The sequence below is a fragment of the Indicator indicator genome, chromosome 30 (genome assembly GCF_027791375.1).
Source record: "Indicator indicator isolate 239-I01 chromosome 30, UM_Iind_1.1, whole genome shotgun sequence".
NCBI classification, from domain to species: Eukaryota; Metazoa; Chordata; class Aves; order Piciformes; family Indicatoridae; genus Indicator; species Indicator indicator.
Genome location: NC_072039.1, coordinates 13,012,996 through 13,033,240, shown reverse-complemented (window position 1 = coordinate 13,033,240; position 20,245 = coordinate 13,012,996). Strand labels below are relative to the sequence as shown.

Here is a 20,245-nt window from a genome sequence, read left to right as displayed (position 1 = left end):
CCATGCCAGGGCCCAGCCACCACACAGGGTTTGGACAGCTGCTCCTGGAGCCTCCTTTTGTCACAGCCAGAAGGGACTGGAGGTACTGCTCAGCTGTGAGGCTGAGAAAAACCAGCTGGTGCTCCAGCTCCTAAACCCCAGTGCTGGAGGGATTCCAAACCAGTGCATTTCTTGTGCTTTTTCATTAACTATCGGAAATTCAACAGAAAGATTTCAAGGAATTAAATTCATTTGCTTGGGGCCAGCATTTTTCTGTGCAGGAGCTCACCCAGGTCCACCCCATTTCATCAACCATCCAGATTTCACCAGCACAAATGCAGTGGGGCAGAAGAGGATAGCACTAAGTTAGGAAAGAAGCTCAATCTCCAGTGTCCTGCTAATAAAGTCATATTTTAATATAAAATATCCATACAGCATACTCTACACCTCCTCCTCTCTGCTAGCTGAATACTGGGACTGACTAGGGCAAACAGGGAAACGTCAACCACTTTGCTCTTCAATGCTTTGGAGGGACAAGATGGTTTCCAGCAGCTACTTTGATCACAGTAGTGGGGGTGGGGGAAAGGACAGAGGGGAAAAGACAGGGGGGGGGTCAATGTTCCAGAAGTCTAGAATAGGTTACGGAATCGGCTGAAAGAGGGAAGTGTTTCAGGGTGTAACGACTGATCCCACTCAGTGGCACAGGGGACACCACACATTAGTGTTGCCATCACAACCTTCTCCTCCCCACCCTGCAAGCCAGCCTGGGGCTCTCTTCCTGCCCAGTACGAAACCTTTTTCCCCCTCTAGAAACAAAAGGTAAGTCAGCACTCCCCTCTGCTCCTCTTCTGCTCTTCCTGTTAGAGTTAAATAATAATTAATGTTGCTCTAAAGATGAGTTAAAAGCCCCAGGCAGCCTTGGAGCAGCAGAGCAGGCTGTCATGTCTCAGGCAGCTGGTTAATGTCCGTCAGTTTTGTGTCATTCAGGATGGCTCGGATCCGCTCCAGGGAATCCGCCTGCCGGATCCGCTCCAGCTGCACCTGCAGGGAACCAACACGCCAGCTGGGGACACCTGCCTGCAGCCCCACAGACACAGCTCAGCCACCCTCACCTCTGCAAGGAGAGGGGGAAATCAGCACTGGCTGGGGCCTGCAGGCACAGCAGCTCGGTCAGGGCCACAGCTGGGAGGAAGGGACACACCGAAGAGCCACCACCTGGGGGGCTCCAGCAAGCCTTCATGGGACCACCCAGATGATCACAGGGATGGAGAACATCTCCTGTGGGGACAGGCTGAGACAGCTGGGTAGCACAGCATTGAGGCCAAGTTGATAAAAGATCTAGAGGACAGGGCTGGTGGGGGAAATGGGGCTGTTCAGCCTGGGGAAGAGAAGGCTCCAGGGAGACCTTAAAGCTGCATTTCAGTATCTGAAGGAGACCTCCAGGAAGGCTGGGGAGGGCCTGCTCAGAAGTGCCTGAGCAGGGCAGAGTTAGGTTGGAGATGAGGAGGAAGCTCTGCACAGGGAGGCTGGTGAGACACTGGAACAGGTTGCCCAGAGAGGTGGCTGAGGCCCCGTCCCTGGAGACATTCAAGGTCAGACTGCCTGGGCAGCCTGCTCTGGTTGGAGGTGTCCCTGCTGACCACAGGAGGTTGGACAAGATGACTTCAAGGGTCCCTTCCAACCCAATGCAATCTGTCAATCACTTTGGTTTGCCCCACAACCAGTCCCAGACAGCACACTGGGCAGGCACACTGGAGATGTGCACAGCAGTGTAAGCTTTCACAGCAGCAGTGTAAAGGAAGCACACAGCTACCTTCAAGCCACTCAAGATCAAAGCTGAAATGCTCTTGGAGGACACATTTCTAAGCAGGGCAGCAGGGGCAGGGAGGGGATTCTGCCCCTCTGCTGTGCTCTGCTGAGACCTCCCCTGCAGTGCTGGGGCAGCTCTGGAGTCCTCAGCACAGCACAGACAGGGACCTGGTGGAGCAGGGCCAGAGGAGGCCACAGCAATGCTGGCAGGGCTGGAAGCTCTCTGCTGGGAGCCAGGCTGAGAGAGTTGGGCTTGGGCAGCCTGGAGAGGAGAAGGCTCCAGGGAGACCTTCTGGTGGCTTTGCAGTGCTGGAAGGAGAGAGCAGAAAGCTGGGGACAGAGTTTTTCTCAGGGCCTGTTGTGACAGGACAAGGGGAGATGGTTTGAACTCAAAGAGGGAGATTGAGAGTGGAGAAGAGAAATGTTTGACACTGAGGGTGGGGAGAGCCTGGCCCAGGCTGCCCAGAGAGGTGAGAGCTGCCCCATGGCTGGCACCATTGCAGGGCAGGTTGTGTGTGGCTGTGAGCAACCTGCTCTGGTTGGGTATGTCCCTGCTGCCTGCAGAGGGTGGACTGGATGAGCTTTAAAGGTCCCTTCCCACCCAAACCAGGCTGTGATCTCCAGAGTGGTACCTGTGTGTTTGCTGTGTGAACTGCCTGAACCAGTGCAAGCAGTACTTCAAAAGACAGAGGATGATGACAAGCAAGAAGAACTTCACATGCCTGGGCAGTTCAGTAGTGTCCTTTGTCCTGCCTACAGCAGCAGCCAGAACAGAAGAGGACAGTTCCCTGCTGCCCAGTCGGCTAAGCTCTGTCTGGTGAACAACCTGCTGTAGTTTTCCAAGACTTGTCTCAAAAAATCTCTGTTCTGAATTCTGCTGCTGCCACTGAGTTCCCTGGGCAAAGTGCTGGGATTCAGCCTTCTCTTTGTGAGTGCTATTTGGAGTTGAATTGAAGGTGAGGGACACTGAAGGTGGGACCAGTTTGGCTTCCTGATTAGCAAGCAGCACCTGAAGGCCCTTCTGTGCTCTCCACAGTTAAGAGAGATCAGCCTGATGAACAGGAACTGGCCTCAAGGAACACCCCTGCCCAAGCTCCTTGCTGCAGCCACCTCTTGGTATCTCATCACCCACCACAGGTTCCACTTATGGGAGGAAATACAAAGGCAGTGCCAGTGAGGGCAGCACAGATGAGCCTTCCAGAGTGTGTAAACAGAACAGTAAACAGAACATGGAGAACCATTCAGTGTATTCAGACCAAAGAACCCAAGCCCTCAAGTACCTGCAGCCTAGTGGTTTGCTAGAAGAGAACCCACTGGAAAAACCTCAGGAGATGGACAGTGAAACAGCAGGCACCACAGGGCCATTTGGCTCTCTCCAGTTCCCTTAAGTACAGGATTTGGTGTCTTTGGTGCTGAGAATCAAGCCCCCAGAATAAAATCCCCACCAGGCTTCACCATGAAGGCTACACCAGGGACCCTTGATCAGGTTAGTACACTACTGACTGTTCAAGTAAGTTGTTAAATGCCAACCAAAGAACTGTTATAAAAGCTCCTCCTGATCTGACACAGGCCTGGAGAAGGGAAGAAGCAAAAGCAGCAGCTCCCAGGTGGATGTCACTTCCCTTACCTGAAGTGTCTGAGAAAGCTTTACAAAATCTCTCTGCACTTGCTCACTGACATCTAACTCAGTCTGCAACCGCTGAGCTTTGTTCTTCTCTTCAAACACCAGCTGTTCCAGGTTGGCCTGAGGAGAAAAAGATTCCTTATGCCAGGGTTAAAATGGAGAAAAAAAAAAGGAGAAGATGGCATAAACTGAGTCAAGCACAAGAGCAGAACAGAGAAGCATGGTTATTGGCAGAGTCCTGTCAAGAAATCAAACCAAGCACTCCTCCTGCACCCCAATTCCAGGGTCACAAAGATATGAGAGGGCTGCAGCCTGTGGGCACAGGCTGGGAAGGTTGGGGCTGTTCAGCCTGGAGAAGAGAAGGCTGTAGGGAGACCTTAGAGCAACCTTCCTGTACCTCAAAGAGGCTCCAGGAGAGCTGGGGAGGGACTTTGGACAAGGGCCGGGACAAGTGACAGGACAAGAGGCAAATGGATTGAAGCTTGAGGAGAGGAGATTGATACTGGAGATGAGGAAGAAATTCTTGGCAGTGAGGGTGGGGAGAGTGTGGAACAGGTTGCCCAGGAAGGCTGTGGATGTCCCCTCCCTGGAGGTGTTCAAGGCCAGGCTGGATGAGGCCTTGAGCAACCTGGGCTGGTGGGAGGTGTCCCTGCCCATGGCAGGGGGTTGGAACTGTCTGAGCTTTAAGGTCCCTTCCAACCCAACCCATTTGATGATGATGATTTGAAGTGCATCCAGTGGACACTATGTCACTGCCAGCATCTTATCAGCACTCCAAAGCTTCCTTTGTCAGTCTCTGACCACTGTGCTCATCATAAAGGTCACATAGACACACTTCACACCCAGCCATCAGAGCTACCTTTGCTGCTGTTTCCTTCTTCAGCTGCTCTTCTAGAGTGTTTTTTGTTTCCTTAAGACTCTCCAGCTGCTGCAGGTTTTCCTGGGAAGAACTTTCCAACTATATTATAATAAAAAAATATATTAACCAAAGCTCCTCACATTCCAATGGAGGATGTGCAGCCTGAGAGTCTTTCCCAGCACTCAGAAATACATCTAAATAACCTCTCTTAGGGACACAGAAAGCACCTAACACCTTTCTACCCATTTCTTTCTTTTTGGAGCTGGAGAGAAATGGTCAAACGTGACACTAAGGTTATTATTAGGTAACCTAATATTAATTAGGAATTAGTTAACCCAATATCTAGGTTTAATAAACAGACAAAACACCTTGTAAGGAACAGAACCACAAATGGGTCCCAGACTGCCACGAGTCCTTCAAAGTCCCAGACATGACCTTCTGTGTTTTCTTTGAGCTGGTGACAGAACCCTTGTGATACTCTTAGTGGATACCAAGAGCTGCAATGGACTGAGAGTGCCCAGTGGCTGCAGCAAGAAAATGCAGAGCCTGATGTGGAGCTCCTCCCTGCAGACAGGACAGGTTATCAGCCAGCCCTCCAGCAGCACTCAGGCAGCCTGAGAGGAAGGACCAACAATGCTGAGGGTTTCAGAATTCTCTCCTTCCCTCCCAGTGCAGGGCACAGTGAACATCATACAAAACCGTATCTGAAGTGTGACTGACACCTCAAAGGCAGATGAGGGTCAAAAAAGAAGTTTGTTTTCTCTGATATGAAGAGATTGAGATCAAAGAAATCAACATAGCAGCACTGACAAAACAGAGAAAAAGAATCTTCTGGTTAAAAAAACCCCAAACAAATCCAAAGTCCCCTGGTGAAAGGGCTCCTTACCTGTTCCTTTTCCACTTTTATTCTTTCCAGTTCAGCTTTTAAACTGGAAATGGAAGCTGAAAAGCAAGAATATTAGAGCTTGAATGTAAGAGAACCACAAGAAATTGGGCATCCCCTGTTGTCTTCTGGTAAGATTTCAAGGATCATTAAACAGGTGCTGCACCAAAGGGCAACAAAGAATTGGACTTCTGTTTTCAGCTGCACAGCTTTGGTGTAAATCAGTAACTGGACTATTGCTTTCAGTGGCACGCTTTTGGTGTTTCTGCCACCAAAAATGGGCAGTATTTAAATATATAGAATTCTACACACCACAAAATTAAGTCTTCAGTTCTCTTACTAATCTCTAACAGCCCTATTTTGAGCCTATGCAGCCCCCACTTACCTATTTCTTCTTTGCAATTCTCTATCTCCAGCTGTAGAGTCTCTTCTATATTTTCTTTCAAATACTGTTCAGCTTGAATCTGCTCTTTTAAGAACAAAATCTCAGCCTTCAGTTTCTCCTCCAGGTGATCTGCTGCTGTCCGCACGCTGATGATGTCCTCCCGGTACTTCAGAATCAGCTCCCGGAGCTCCTGGATCAAAGATCAGCAGAGATCTGCACTGGGAGCAGCCCCAGAAGGATCTCCTCAATACTCAGCAGGAGCTAGGCAAGAGGCTGGGGCCAGACTCTTGTCAGTGGTGCCCAGGGACAGCACAAGGGGCAGTGGGCACAGACTGGAAGCCAGGAGGTTGCATGTGAAGAGGAGGAGAAAGTTGTTTGTTGTGAGGGTGCTGGAGGCCTGGAGCAGGCTGCCCAGAGAGGTTGTGGAGTGTCCTTGTGCGGAGAGCTTCCAACCCCCCCTGGGCATTGTGCTCCTGGGCTGTGGGTGCCCTGCTGGAGCAGTGGCTTGGACTGGATGATCTCCAGAGGTCCCTTCCAACCCCACCATGCTGGGATTCTGTGCCATTTCACAAGGATTCCTCCACTGAGATCTCCATGCATGATTTGTGTCAATGATTTAAGAATGTTTTACCTCTACTGCTTCTGGCAGAATGAAATCCTCAGCTTGCTGCAAGGACACGTGCAGGCTGTGCTTTCCTTGGAGACTTTCATTATCTTTTTGCAGTCTCACCAACTCTTCTGAAACCTGCTCCCTTGACTGGGTCAGGACAGCCTCCAATGCAAAGAAAAGCAGAAATCCTCACTCAGGGTCATGCTCAGGTCTCTTTATGCCCAGTTTCTATCACCACTTTCAAAACTGATCCTGAACTGATACTCTTTGTAGGAAAACAGGAGTGTGTGATCTACATAGTCAGTTCTGTCCTGCCTGGCTTGAGCTCCAGAAATGAAGGCAGGATCAGTGGTAACTGTAGAAGCAGACAGGAAGCAAGAGATCAACAGCACTGCTCAGCCTCCCAGTTTTCTTCCATGGCTATCTGTCAGCTGGATGCTCATGGAGGGGGCATAGGAGGGGAATGAGCTGCGATTTTTGCTATAGAGTAAGGACTAAGTGTCCTGTCATAGAGGTACAAAGTCCTGCAGGGGCTAGATAGTCCAGGAGCAGGCACAGGGTATCATAATTTTTGTTATTCCATCCCATAACCCTGCAAACCCCACATAAGGAAGGTGCACAGCCAGTTCTTTCTCTTTCTCCCTCCTCTCTGGTGCTGCTGTGGTCTCTGGTTTGTGGGGGAGTGCAGCTTTCCTGCGCCCTTCACTGCAAGCTCATTTCTTGCTATGCCACTGAGCCTGCTGAGGCCTAGTGGGGGGCATTGAGGCCTGGCAGGCCTGGCCTGGGGCGGGGGCAGTTCGGCCTACTCGGGGCCTACCGAGGCTGAGTGTGGGGGATAAAGGCTTTGGCCTGGTTGAGGCCTAGTGAGGCCTGGTAGGCCCAGGCAGAGAACTGGGCTGAGGCTGATTCTGATTTGTGTCTGTATTTCCTTTGTGCCTTTATATCTTTTGTACTCTTGGTTACTTTTGTAAATAGTATTCTCTATTTCACCTCCAATTCTTTCACTCCTTTGGGATAAAATACTTTCTGTCCTTTGGCCCTGGGCAGCTGGTGGCTCAAACCAGGCCAGTTTTGGGAACTGGCACTGAGAATCACCTAACAACTCAGCTGTAGGAGCAGCTTCCTCCTGAAACTTCCAGTGGTGTCTGCCTCCCTCTGCCTCTGGAGGAAAACCTCAAAACAGTTAATCCCTTGTGAAGAAAAAGGAGTAAGTGAAAACACGTTTGCTTGCAACAGAAAAGGAAAAAATTCCAGTCAACTTTTCTGAGAGGGCTGATTGCTTTGAAACAGGGAAACAGAGACCTCAACTCTGACAGAAGCTGCCCTGAACAGGTGGACAGCATGAAAAGCATCAGATAATTCATTTCTCTAGGCTCCTGCATCTCCATCAGGCTCTGTTGCAGAACACCAAACACAATATTTCTGCAAGCAGTGTCCTGATGCCCCCCCCCAGCCCTGGGATTGTTTATCTGGGGGCCTTAGTGCCTGGATGCTCCCAGTGCCTGCATTGCTGTGCAGGGGAGGAAAGGAGAATGAACTCCATACTGATATAGAAGGGAATGAATAGCTCTAAGGAAGTCAGACTTTGTTTTGCCCTAGAAACCCAGGTCCTCCTCCTATGCTCTCTGAAAATAAGTTCCCATGCACATGGGAAGGGTTTTAGGGCTGATATTTTAAGTCTGACCTGTAAAATCAGTGAGAATTCAGCTTTAAACCTTAAGCAAATACTCACTAATGATGGTACTCATGGTGAAGCCTAAAAACTGATCTTGAAAACATCTATTCTGTCTTCAGATCCCAGGTGAAATCTAAATGGGCAGGGAATGTACATATTGACTAAGGGGGAAGAACACTGGCCAGTGATCTCTCCATTAATCAATGCACACACACAGGAAGCAGGACAAGCTGCAGGACTCCACGAGCTGGGCCAGCTCCATAAGCTCACTCTGTTGCTGTCTTTGTAGATGAAGGTGCACAGCTCTCTGGCTGGGTAGCAAGACACTGAGCTACCAGGGTCAGACAAAGAGGGCTGCTCAGCTGACCTGTGGGCTGAAGCTGTCTTACCATCTGCTCCTGGACGCTCCTCTTGGCCTGTGAGAACGCCTGCTGCAGCTCACCCAGGAGGTTCTCTGACTTCTGACACTTAGCCATCAGCAGAGAGATCTTCAGCAAAGAAAAGCCACACAGAGAAAGACAGAAAGCATGAGATGGATTCTGGGGAACAAATCACCATTGAAGTTCTCTGGCCTGTAACCAAAGCCACACTTTGAACTCCTGGATCCGCTGCAGTTTATTTTGCTAATTCCTCACCCAGTAAAGCAGCAGTGCAGCTGGAGGCAGCATGAACAGACAGATGCTGTGCTTCTGTGCCATGAAGATATTCTGTTTATCAAATCTGTTTGTATTCAGTATCCTATTCTATTTATGAAACTCTAACCAACAAATAAACTCCTAATTCTAAGCAAAGGTCACTGTAAGCCAGGCCAGACCCTGCAGGGAAACTGCAGAGTCATTATCTAAGCTTTCAGCATTTTCTTCAAGGTAAATTTTGGACCTTTCACTGAAAGCAGAGATCTTCAAAACCTTTCCAGTTAAGTTACTCTCCAACAACACAAGCTTGACACTAAGATTAAGCATTACCTGATTAAGAGCACCCTGCTACAGCCCAAAGAATGAATGTATAAACATGCTCCTGTCACCCGAGACTGCATCCTTATTAAGAAAGGTGGAAGGGATAAAGTCCTCCTGCTCAAGAAGGAAATTCACAAATACACTCAGCTAATATTGCAACCTTTACCAGGCCCAAGAGCTCTGTACACACCTCAGACTGAAGAAATCTCAGTGGGCTATGCTTGTCTAGGAGTCTGGAGCAGACCTTGAACCAGCTCCTGCTGTGCCTGCTCAGCTGCTCATTAACTGCATGTCTGCACCCCGAGTCTATTAACTGATGCCAAGAACAGCACTGCCTGCTGACAAGGGCAGTGACCAAGAACAGGGGGCTACTGCTGCCTGCCTGGGGGATGCCACACACAGCTCACCTCCAAACTCAAGTGTGCTCAAATCCAGAGGGGTCCAGTGGCTAATGTGCTACTAGAGACATGCTAAACCTGCCCAGAAGCTGTGAGCAGGCTCAGATGGAGCACAACTAACCCTAAGACATCCCCATTCTGGTTCCCTCTGCAGCAGGCAGCCCAGTCCTGTCTAACAGCAAATGAGTTCTTGCTCCATACTTTTGCACATGTCCTTGCTCACAGAAGGTCTGTACCTGATTGGAGGAGTCTTCAGCACTTTGTTTCATGTAATCCTCCAGTTCCTGTTTATCTTTCATTGTCTTCTCCAGTTGGTCATTAGCCTGCCTCAGCATCACCTGCAGCTTTTTCACCTGGGTTGTTACAACAGAAGAATTTCATTTTCTGTTCTTTGGGGGAACACGTAACACAACCTACCCCAGCACAAGGCCAAACCACAAACCAAAGCCTCCAAAACCCTGCAGATCCCAGAAGTTTCTTTGCTGGTGTTCTGCAATACCTTGCACCACAGACTAAACTCAAAGGAAGCATGGGACATCAAACTGCACTGCAACAGCACCATGAAACAACACATTGCCATCTCTCAATCCCTCATTTCCAATTTCCAATCCCCCATTTCCAATTTCCAATCCCCCATTTCCAATCCCTTATTTCCAGCTTCCAATCCTTATTTCCAACCCTTCATTTCCAATCCCTATTTCCCATTTCCAATCCCTTATTTCCAATTTCCAATCTCTTATTTCCAATTTCCAATCCCTTATTTCCAATTTCCAATCCCTTATTTCCAATTTCCAGTCCATTTCCAATCCCTTGTTTCCAATTTCCAGTTCATTTCCAATCCCTTATTTCCAATCCCTCATTTCCAATCTCCCATTTCCAATTTCCAATCCCTCATTTCCAATGTGCTATTTCCAATTTCTAATCTCTTATTTCCTGTTTCAAATCCCTTATTTCCAATCCCCTATTTCCCAGCAGACTGTGACTCCTGCCACTCATACCCATCCAGAAATGGATCTGCACTATGTGGCAGGAAACCACCTCCCCCATTTCAGTCATTTTAGGCTGCTTGGGTGAGGTGCTGCAGCTGTCCCTTTGCTGCTACCAATCCTGGCAGTACCCCAGGGAACAGCTGTAATGCATGACAAGCATTCTAGATGGAACTGATGGAAGATGCTCTTCTTATAGAGCACTGCCTTTACTGCATGGCCTTAACCACTGCCTAAAGTGGCTGCCCAAAGGGGATCCTCCAGAACCCTGTTCACAGGGTGCTGATGAGCACAGGCCAGCAACAGACCAGGTTATGGCAATAAAATGTCAGGAAATGATCCAGATTTGAAGAATGCTGAAGACTGCTCAGCTCAATCTAGTGAACAAACCAGCAGATGGTTCACTGCTGCATCCTTAGGAGTTCAGATCGCCAAAGCTAGGAGAGAAATCCCACCTGGTCTCTTGTCTCAGCCTCCTGAATCTGGATACCTTGCAACTGCTTCTCGTAATTGGAGCACATATCACAGCGTCTGCCCAGCTTGTTCCCTGCGTTCTGCACCTGCACAACACAGAGTGAGCCACACAAGCCCTCAGGAAGGGCAGGAGTGCTGCTGCATACTCCCAGGTGCACTGTGGGATCACAACATTGCACAGCTAAAGGACAGTGGCAGAACTGTGGAATGGCAAGGAAGGATGAGAGGAAGTGGGGTTGAGGTGGGAAAAGAGAAGAGGAGGCTGAGGGGAGACCTCATTGCTCTCTACAAATCCATGAAAGGAGATTGGAGCCAGGTGGGGCTTGGTCTCTTCTAATATCAAGTGATAGGAGAAGAGGAAATGGCCTGAAACTGTGCCAGAGGAGGGCTAGGTTGGAGATTAAGGAGAATGTCTTTGCTGCAAGAGTGGTCAGGGATTGGAACAGGCTGCCCAGGGAGGTGGTGGAGTCCCCATCCCTGGAGGGGTTCAAGAAGCTGTAGATGTGGTGCTTCAGATACAGTTTAGTGGTCATGGCATTTGGGTTATGGCTGGACTGGATGATCTTAAAGGTCTTTTCCAGCCCTAATGATTCTGTGATTCTAAAAGTAAGGGTAAATGTAAGCCAGCTGCAGGGTATCACCCTGCCTGGCAGGAGTGCTGCTATCAGCACAGAAGCAGTAAGCCATGGCATGCAGGAGTCCCTCAGGGTGGCCCTCGAAGTTGATTAACTGTACAGAAGCAGACATCTCAGAGAAGGGCTTTCAACAGGCCACAGCATTTCAGAGAGTCACAGAATGGGTTGGGTTGGAAGAGAGACCTTAAAGCTCATCCAGCTCCAAGCCCCTGCCATGGGCAGGGATACCTCCCACCAGCCCAGGTTGCTCAAGGCCTCATCCAGCCTGGCCTTGGACACCTCCGGGCAGGAGGTATCCTCAACCTCCATGGGCAACCTGTTCCAGTGCTTCCTCACCCTCACTGGAAAGAATTCCTTCCTCCTCTCCAGTCTCAGTCTGCTCTCTTCCACCTTAGCTCACACAAGGATTTTGTATTGCAAATCAAACTCTGAACTCTCCACTGTGAGCCTGACTGGGTTCTTTGGTTTGGTTTGGGGTCTTCTGTGTGTGTGTGTGTGATTCGGGTTTTGGTTTGGTTTGGGGTTTTGCTTGGTTTTGGTCATTTGTTGTGGGATTTTTTGTCTGGTTTGGTTTTAATCATCACAAAGCAATTCAAACCCAAGTCAGCTCATCAGAGCAGGACTTCCTGTGTCTGCCTGTAAGTGAGCTTTGACTGAGTTCCAATGGCACAGACAAATTCTGCTCTGGAACATTCACCAAGCTCTATTTTCCTTTTCATCCTCCCCTCCAGCACTGCTCAGGATCACAGGCTGGATAACCAGCTAAAAGAGCAGCTGGGAAAGGATGAAGCAGAAGACAGCACATTGAAAAAACAACCAAACAGAACACCAAGCAGGAGAGGAAACACCCAAGTGCTGGGCTGTGCAGCAGGGACAGCCCAGGGGCTCTCTGCACTGCTGTAACTACTTCAGTGAATGAGGGAAGAGCTTCAGTAAAGCCTTTGACACAATCCCCACAGCATCCTTCTAAGCTGCAGTGATGTGGATTTGATGGGTGGACTGTCCAGTGGATAAGGAACTGGTTGGATGATAGCATCCAAAGGGTAGTGGCCAACAGCCCAATGTCCAGATGGAGCTGGGTGACAATGGTATCCCTCAGGGCTCTGTACTGGAACCAGTGCTGCTCAGAATCTGCATCAGTGACAGACAGTGAGCCTGAGGCCACTCAGCCAGTCTGCAGGTGACACCAAGCTGAGTGGTGCTGTTGGTAAGACTGAAGGACAGGATGGGTGGCATCCAATGGGACCTGGACATGCTGGAGAGGTGACTGAGGAGAATCTCATGAGGTTCAATGAGGCAAAGTGCAAGGTCCTGCACCTAGGTCTGGGCAACCCCTGAAATCAAATCCAGACTGGGGGTGATGAGACTGAGAGCAGCCTGCAGAGAAGGACTTGGGGGTGCTGGTGGGGGAGAAGCTGGGCAGGAGCCAGCAATGGGCACTGGCAGCAGAGAAGGCCAAGGGCAGCCTGGGCTGCATCCAAAGCAGTGTGGGCAGAGCTGGAGAGAGAGGATCCTGCCCCTCTGCTCTGACCTCACCTGCAGGGCTGTGTTCAGCTCTGCAGTGTTCCACACAGGAAGGACATGGACCTGCTGGAGAGGATCCAGAGGAGGCCATGAAGATGATCAGAGAGCTGGAAAAACTCTGCTATGGGAACGGACTGGGAGAGTTGGGGCTGTTGAGGTTCCTGTCGTCATGGACAGGAGAAGGTTCCAGGCAGACCTTAGAGCTGCATTTCTTTATCTGAAGTGGCCTTACAGGAAGGCTGGAGAGGGGCTGTTCAGAAGGGCCTGTGGGGATAGAACAAGGGCCAACGGTTTGAAACTGGAGCAGGGCAGAGCTAGGCTGGATGTAAGGAGGAAGTTCTGCACAAAGAGAGTGCTGAGGCACTGAACAGGCTGCCCAGGGATGTGGTGAGGCTCCATCCCTGGAGACATTCAAGATCAGACTGGATGTGGCCCTGGGCAGCCTGATCTAGTTGGAGGTGTCCCTGCTGCCTGCAGGAGGTTGGACAAGATGACCTTTGAAGGTCCCTTCTAGCCCAATGCCATCTGTGACTCTGTGAAACAGTAAGCCAGATGCCCTTTGGAAACTGAAATGGTTTAGGCCAAGGGGAAGTTTGAACAAAGCCTCAGCTGTGAGATCTGAGCTGACACTGGGCTTGGATTTGCTGTTCCATGTCTGCCCCACACTGAGTGGCACTCCCACACCCTGCCCCTGCTCCTGCCTCCAGGAACATGTGGGCAGCAGTGCAGTTCTTTTCTGAACTCTAAAAAAGGGTTGGAGTAACGTGCCACCAAAATGTCCCCAGGGCAAGAAAATACTCCAGGGTGGAAGAGTTAACTCAGCTCTGAGCTCACAGGGCTGGAATTTCTCCAGATACTACAAACTAGCAGCAACACAAAATCCAAGCCACTTGAAAGTGGGTTTGGAGAGACCTCCTAGGTACTGATTTGCAGATCAGCTGAATTCCAACCAGCTGAGGAAATAAAATATCACCAGTTCCTCATTTCATCTGGGCTCTGCCTGGCCTCTTCTCTGGCACTGCATTCTTCTCTCTGGAGTATTGTGCACAGTTCTGGGCTGCCCAGACAGAGAGGGACAGGGAACTACTGCAGAGGCCAATGGAGGCTGTGAGGATGATGAGGGGGTTGGAGGATCTTTGTGAGGAGGAAAGACAGAGACCTGGGGCTGTGGAGCCTGGAGAGAAGACAGAGAGGGGACCTTATGAATGTCTACAAATATCTGCAGGGTGGCTGTCAGGAAGATGTAGCCAGGCTCCTTCCAGGGGTACCCAGTGACAGCATGAGGGGCAGGGATGGAAACTCAATCACAGGAAATTCCACCTCCACATGAGGAGAAACTTGTTTGGTGTGAGGGTGCTGGAGGCCTGGAGCAGGCTGCCCAGAGAGGTTGTGGAGTCTCCTCTGAGATCTTCCCAACCCACCTGAGCATGTTCCTGTGTGACCTGCCCTGGGTGCCCTGCTTTACAGAGGGGTTGGACTGGATGATCCCCAGAGATTTCTTCCAACCTTGACTGTTCTGTGATTCAATTCCATTTTTTACCCCCATTTTGCCTTCCTTTCCACTCATGGATTGTTATCTGCCTCCTCTTGCCTTTTCTTCCCCAGAAAGCGTTGAGCCTTGGCCTCTCTTCCTTTGCCAGAATAACCACAGGAGCCCCACAGCACTTCTCTTTTCTGCAAGAAGCCCACAGCAGGCTTTGAACTGCCATCACATGGAGCTGCTGCAAATCTCAGAGGCAGCACACCCAGAAGCAGCCCTTTCCTTGCTCCCCCAGCACAGTGCTAGGGCTGAGCTGCTGTGTGCTGCCCTCAGAAATTGTTTTCTGATGATACAAGCCCCCAACAACTTTCCAAAGCTTCCTCTGTGCTAGCTGTATGTGTCATGCATGTCATGGCTGCTCAGTTCTAAAGTGCACACCATGCACAATCATGGAATCACAGAATTCTAGGGGTTGGAAGGGACCAACCCCCTGCCAGAGCAGGGTCACCCAGGGCAGGGCACATAGGAACACAGCCAGGTAGATTTGAAAGTCTCTGGAGAAGGAGACTCCACAACCTCTCTGGGCAGCCTGCTCCAGGCCTCCAGCACCCTCACACCAAACAAGTTTCTCCTCATGTGGAGGTGGAATTTCCTGTGATTGAGTTTTCATACCCTGCCCCTTGTGCTGTCACTGGGTACCACTGGAAGGAGCCTGGCTGCATCCTCCTGACAGCCACCCCTCAGATATTTGTTGACATTGATCAGATCCCCTCTCAGCCTTCTCTTCTCCAGACCAAACAGCCCCAGGACTCTGTCTTTCCTCACAACAGAGGTGCTCCAGTTCCTTCATCATCTCAAATAAACAGTCCTCAGTCCAACTCCCTGGCAGGCAAAGCAGCACTGTTAGCTCAGCTCCCTGTGTCCATGGCTGCACTTCCCTAGTCACCCCCAGTCGTACTACAACATCCTTAGCTTCCCATTTTCTCCTGTCCTTCAAGGTCTCCCCTCTTTTTTCCCCTCCTCACATATTTGCAACTTCAACAGCCACCCCTGCCCTAAGTGCCAAATCCCCTTTGAGCTGGAAGAGGGCAGATTGAGACTGGAGAGGAGGAAGAAATTCTTGAGAGTAAATGTGGGGAGAGACTGGAACAGGTTGCCCAGGAAGGCCGTGGATGCCTCCTCTCTGGAGGTGTTCAAGGCCAGCCTGGATGAGGCCCTGAGCAAGCTGGGAGGTGTCCCTGCCCATGGCAGGGGGTTGGAACTGGAGGAGCTTTAAGGTCCCTTCCAATCCAACCCATTCTATGATGACTGTGTGACTTATTTGCTTCCACACTTGACTGTGAAGAGCAGGCTCAGAAGAGCTGTCCCCCAGCAGGCAGCAGTGGTGCTCACCTCCTTCTGCAGCAGGTTCCACTCGGTCTCACTGACCAGGCGGTAGCCGCTGGGCGAGACGTAAGCACTCTCCAGCCCTTGGGTCACGCTGGAGAGCAGGGAAGCTGTCTCCTCTTGCTCTGGGGTCATGGCTTTGATTGCTTTTTCCTGGTCTTTGGTTAGCATGAACCCACTTGGCATCTGCAGAGACCCAAGGGAAGCTGTATCAAAGTTCTCAGAGGCTGAATCTGCTCCCACAAGTGGTCCAAAGTCAGACTCATCCAGGTTCCCAGCAGATTTTGCTTTGTTGTTGTATCCTAAGGCTTTGGACTGTAAGGATCCAGAGGTGCCCAGGCTGTCTGTGGACTGTGCTCTCCGCAGCCCATCTTTGAACATGTCATTGTCTGCTTTACTGAAAGATTCACCAGAAGAAAGCAGCAGGTCTGCATCCAGCGAATGGACTGAGCCGTGGGTGCTGTTGACTTGCACCTGGAATTGAGAAACAAGGAAGAAAACATCAAATACTGTAGGCTAGAAGCATGGCACAGGAGGAATGCACCAAGGGAAAGGCAAGCTGAAAGTGGCTTTGGCAACAACATCTGATTACTAAGCTAAACATGGCAAAGAAAAGGCAAGAGAACTGAAATGTATCAGCTGGAATTAAAACCCAAAGCAAACACCAAGGGGAAAAGGAATCCTCTCAGGGAGCTGTAGAGAGCAATAAGGTCTCTCCTCAGCCTCCTCTTCTCCAGCTCCCTCAGCTGCTCCTCATATGATGCCCTCCAAACCCCTCTCCAGCCTCCCTGCTCTTCTCTGGACACCCTCCAGCCCCTCAATGTCTTTCCTATCCTGTGGCACCCAGCACTCAACCCAGTGCCCAGCCCAGGGGCACACTCCCTGCCCTGCTCCTGCTGACCACATCATTGCTGATCCAGGACAGGATGCTGGAGGCCTTCTTGGCCACCTGAGCACACTGCTGGCTCCTATTCAGCCACTGTCAACCAGGGCCCCCAGGGCCTTTTCCACCAGGCAGTTTCCAGCCACTCTGCCCCCAGGCTGTAGTGTTCTTGGGGTTGTTGTGACCCAAGGTCAGGACCCAGCCCTTGGCCTTGTTGAACCTCATCCCCTTGGCTTCAGCCTGTGGATCCAGCCTGGCCAGATCCCTCTGCAGGGCCTTCCTACCCTCCAGCAGATCCAAGCTGCCACCCAGCTTGTTGTGCTCTACAAACTTGCTGAGGGTGCCCTGATCTCCTCATCACCGATGAGGATGTTAAACACAACTGGCCCCAGCACTGAGCCCTGGGGACACTGCTGTGACTGGCCACCAGCTGGGTTTGACTCAGTTTATCACAACTCCTTGGGCCTGGACAGCCAGCCAGCAATCCACACAGCAAGGCAAATACTTCACTGCCACATGTAACTCCAGAGGCCTTGTGTAAAGACTTCACATTAGCATTAAAAATAACTGGAGAAGCAGGCATATAAAGTCTGCTCTAGACTGCTTTCTTCTGCTTTGAGTGTTTGACAGAACATTGAACAAAAAGAAATCTGGTCTTTAAAAGGTTATTTGTACACAAAACAAAATGAGAAAGGAAGAGGCTGGGCTGAAATAGAGAGAGGAATGCCAGTACCAAAGCCACACTAACTGTCCTGTGATGTAGGTGAGGTACACTGAGGCTCTTGATCTATTTTTGTTTATTGGTAGCACTGCAAAGAGAGCAGGAATTGCTTATTGGAACAGCCTGGCCCTGCTGGCAGCACACCTGCCATTAGATCAGCCACTTCTGCTGTGTCATGGGCCATGTCAAGGGAGAAACACTGCAAACAGACCTCTGGAGAAAGAGGAGCCTTTCTGCACTGCAATCAGAGAATGGGCTGGGTGGGAAGGGACCCCCAAAGCTCATCCAGTCCAACCCCCCTGCAGTCAGCAGGGACATCCTCTACTAGTGCAGCTTGCTCACAGCCTTCCCCAGCCTGACCTTGAATATCTCCAGGGAGATACCTCCCTGGGCAACCTGTTCCAGTGTTCCAGCAGCCTCCTGGTGCAGAACTTGTTCCTCACATCCAATCTCAATCTGCTCTGCTCTCCAAACCTTTGCCCCTAGTCCTGTCCCTGCAGGCCTTTGGGAGCAGTCCCTCTGCAGCCTTCTTGTAGCCCCTTCAGGTACTGGAAGGCTGCTCTAAGGGCTCTCTGAAGCCTTCTCTTCTCCAGGCTGAACAGCTCCAGCTCTTTCAGCCTGTCCCCAGAGCAGAGGTGATCCATTCTCTGATCTGTGGCCTCCTCTGGATCCTCTCCAGCAGGTCCATGTCCTTCCTGTGTGGAACACTGCAGAGCTGAACACAGCCCTGCAGGTGAGGTCTCTCCAGAGCAGAGCAGAGCAGAGCAGAGCAGAGGGGCAGGATCCTCTCTCTCCAGCTCTGCCCACACTGCTTTGGATATAGCCCAGCTGCCCTTGGCATTCTGTGCTGCCAGTGCCCATTGCTGGCTCCTGCCCAGCTTCTCACCTACCATAACCCCCAAATCCTTTTCCACAGGGCTCCTTTTTATCACCTCAACAGGTCCAGCACCTTCCAGGCTTTATTACAATTTAGACACTCAGGTGCCCCTCAGGAGTTACAAGCTACATAGGGTAAAGGGCTTTTGCATTTCCATTTGGAACCATCATCCTGAGGGCATGAATGGGAGGTCAGAGCTGCTCTGAAGCACCCTGCTGTTTTACCTCTTCATTAGAGAGCTGGAGGAGGGTTTCCTCAGTGGCTAGAGAACAGGAAGCTTTTGTTTCATCATCTGAACCCTTCTGATTCTGCTCCTTTCTCTTGCTTAGCCTTTGCTGATCATCTTCTTCCTAGAAATTAGGATCAAGAGCACACATAAGCAGGATGAAATTTCTCTGCAGTAAGCTATAAAGGTGGCACTGGAAAAGAGTCTTTTGGTTAAAGCCCCTGAATTTATGACTTAAGGATTCTTGGGGTTAACAGCCTAGAGTCCATTCTATAAGGCAACCCCCCTGATGTAAAGCAGAACTTACTTTTCAAGTTTGGTGACCAGTTCAAGCTCCAGACTCATTTTTTTCACAGGTCATAGCACCTAGATACAGTTCTTAATACAGAGAGTACCAAACAAACAATCAAAGCAGCTATGACACTGCTCAGTGGGTGCAATCTGATCATGGATCTGCAGCACTAACAGCCCCTGTGCACAGATGGCCAACAAGGCCACCAGCATCCTGGCCTGGATCAGCAATGGTGTGGGCAGCAGGAGCAGGGCAGGGATTGTGCCCCATGGACTCAGCACTGGGGAGGCTGCACCTTGAATCCTGGGGTCAGTTTTGGGGTCCTCACTCCAAGAAGGACTTTGAGGGGCTGGAGGATGTCTAGAGAAGGTCAACAAGGGTGGTGAAAGGTGTGGAGAATAGGGCTGGGGAGGAGCAGCTGAGGGAGCTGCGGTTGTTCATCCTGGAGAAAAGGAGGCTGAGAGGAGACCTCATTGCTCCTACAGCTCCCTGAGAGGAGGCTGGAGCCAGGTGGGGGTTGGGCTCTTCTCTCAAGAAACAAGCAGTAGGACAAGAGAAAAGAGCCTCAAGTTGTACCAGGGAAGGTTTAGGTTGGACATGAGGAACAATTTCTTCCCCTAAGGGTTGTCAAAGCCTGGCCCAGCCTGCCCAGGGCAGCGCTAGCATCCCCATCCCCGGGGGCCTTTCAAAGCTGTGGAGAAGTGGTGCTGAGGGTCATGGTTTAATGGTGACCTGACAGTGCTGCATTAAATGCTGGACTGGATGATCTAAAAGGTCTCTCCTAACTAAACTGGTTCTCTGGTTCTCTGTCATCAGACAAGCATCAACACTGGGAAAAAAACCCAAACAGTGAAAAACAGAAGTGTCTTGATCACTCTAAGCAATGGATCAGAACGTATGGGAAAGGACACCACAGAACAGCAGGTCATGAAGCTTGGTCACCTGCCCATGAATCAGATAACTTCATTCATGCCTGAGGTACGGATTTATTGGAAAACCCTAGAAAGAAGTGAAACTTGCTATCCTGACACCCTTAGGATGGATGGGGCCAGACTCTTCTCAGTGATTCCTGCAACAGGACAAGGGGCAACAGGCACAAACTGGAGCCCAGGAGGTTCCATTTGAAGATGAGGAGAAACTTATTTGGTGTGAGGGTGCTGGAGGCCTAGAACAGGCTGCCCAGAGAGGTTGTGGAGTCTCTTTCTCTGGAGAGATTCCAAACCTGCCTGGATGTGTTCCTGTGTAACCTGCCCTGCTCTGGCAGGTGGCTTGGACCACTGGAGGTCCCTTCCAACCCCTACCATTCTGTGCTTCTGTGATATAGAATCATAGAGTCACAGAATTGTCAGGGTTGGAAGGGACCTCAAGGCTCATCCAGCTCCATGTCCTGCCATGGGACACCTCACACTACATCAGGTTGCTCACAGCCACATCCAGCCTGGCTGCAAAAACCTCCAGGGATGAGGCTTCCACCACCTCCCTGGGCAACCTGTGCCAGTCTCTCACCACCCTCATGGTGTAAAACTTCTTCCTAACATCCAATCTGAATCTCCCCACTTCTAGATTTGCTCCATTCCCCCTAG

General features: G+C 50.6%; 1 protein-coding gene across 1 annotated transcript in view; it reads right to left on the bottom strand.

Annotated features, from left to right (window-relative positions):
- Nucleotides 1-410: 410 nt before the first annotated feature.
- The window catches only part of RABEP1 (rabaptin, RAB GTPase binding effector protein 1), a 61,067-nt gene continuing 41,232 nt past the window's right edge, over nt 411-20,245 (bottom strand). Inside the window, exons 8-18 of the mRNA XM_054394165.1 lie at nt 18,369-18,494; nt 15,670-16,137; nt 10,620-10,724; nt 9,415-9,531; nt 8,214-8,312; nt 6,171-6,311; nt 5,540-5,729; nt 5,158-5,213; nt 4,272-4,370; nt 3,416-3,532; nt 411-1,020 (exon numbers count right to left, since the gene is read on the bottom strand). Of these exons, the coding sequence (XP_054250140.1) occupies nt 919-1,020; nt 3,416-3,532; nt 4,272-4,370; nt 5,158-5,213; nt 5,540-5,729; nt 6,171-6,311; nt 8,214-8,312; nt 9,415-9,531; nt 10,620-10,724; nt 15,670-16,137; nt 18,369-18,494 (1,620 nt within the window). The 3' untranslated portion in view covers nt 411-918. The remainder of the gene's footprint in view (nt 1,021-3,415; nt 3,533-4,271; nt 4,371-5,157; nt 5,214-5,539; nt 5,730-6,170; nt 6,312-8,213; nt 8,313-9,414; nt 9,532-10,619; nt 10,725-15,669; nt 16,138-18,368; nt 18,495-20,245) is intronic.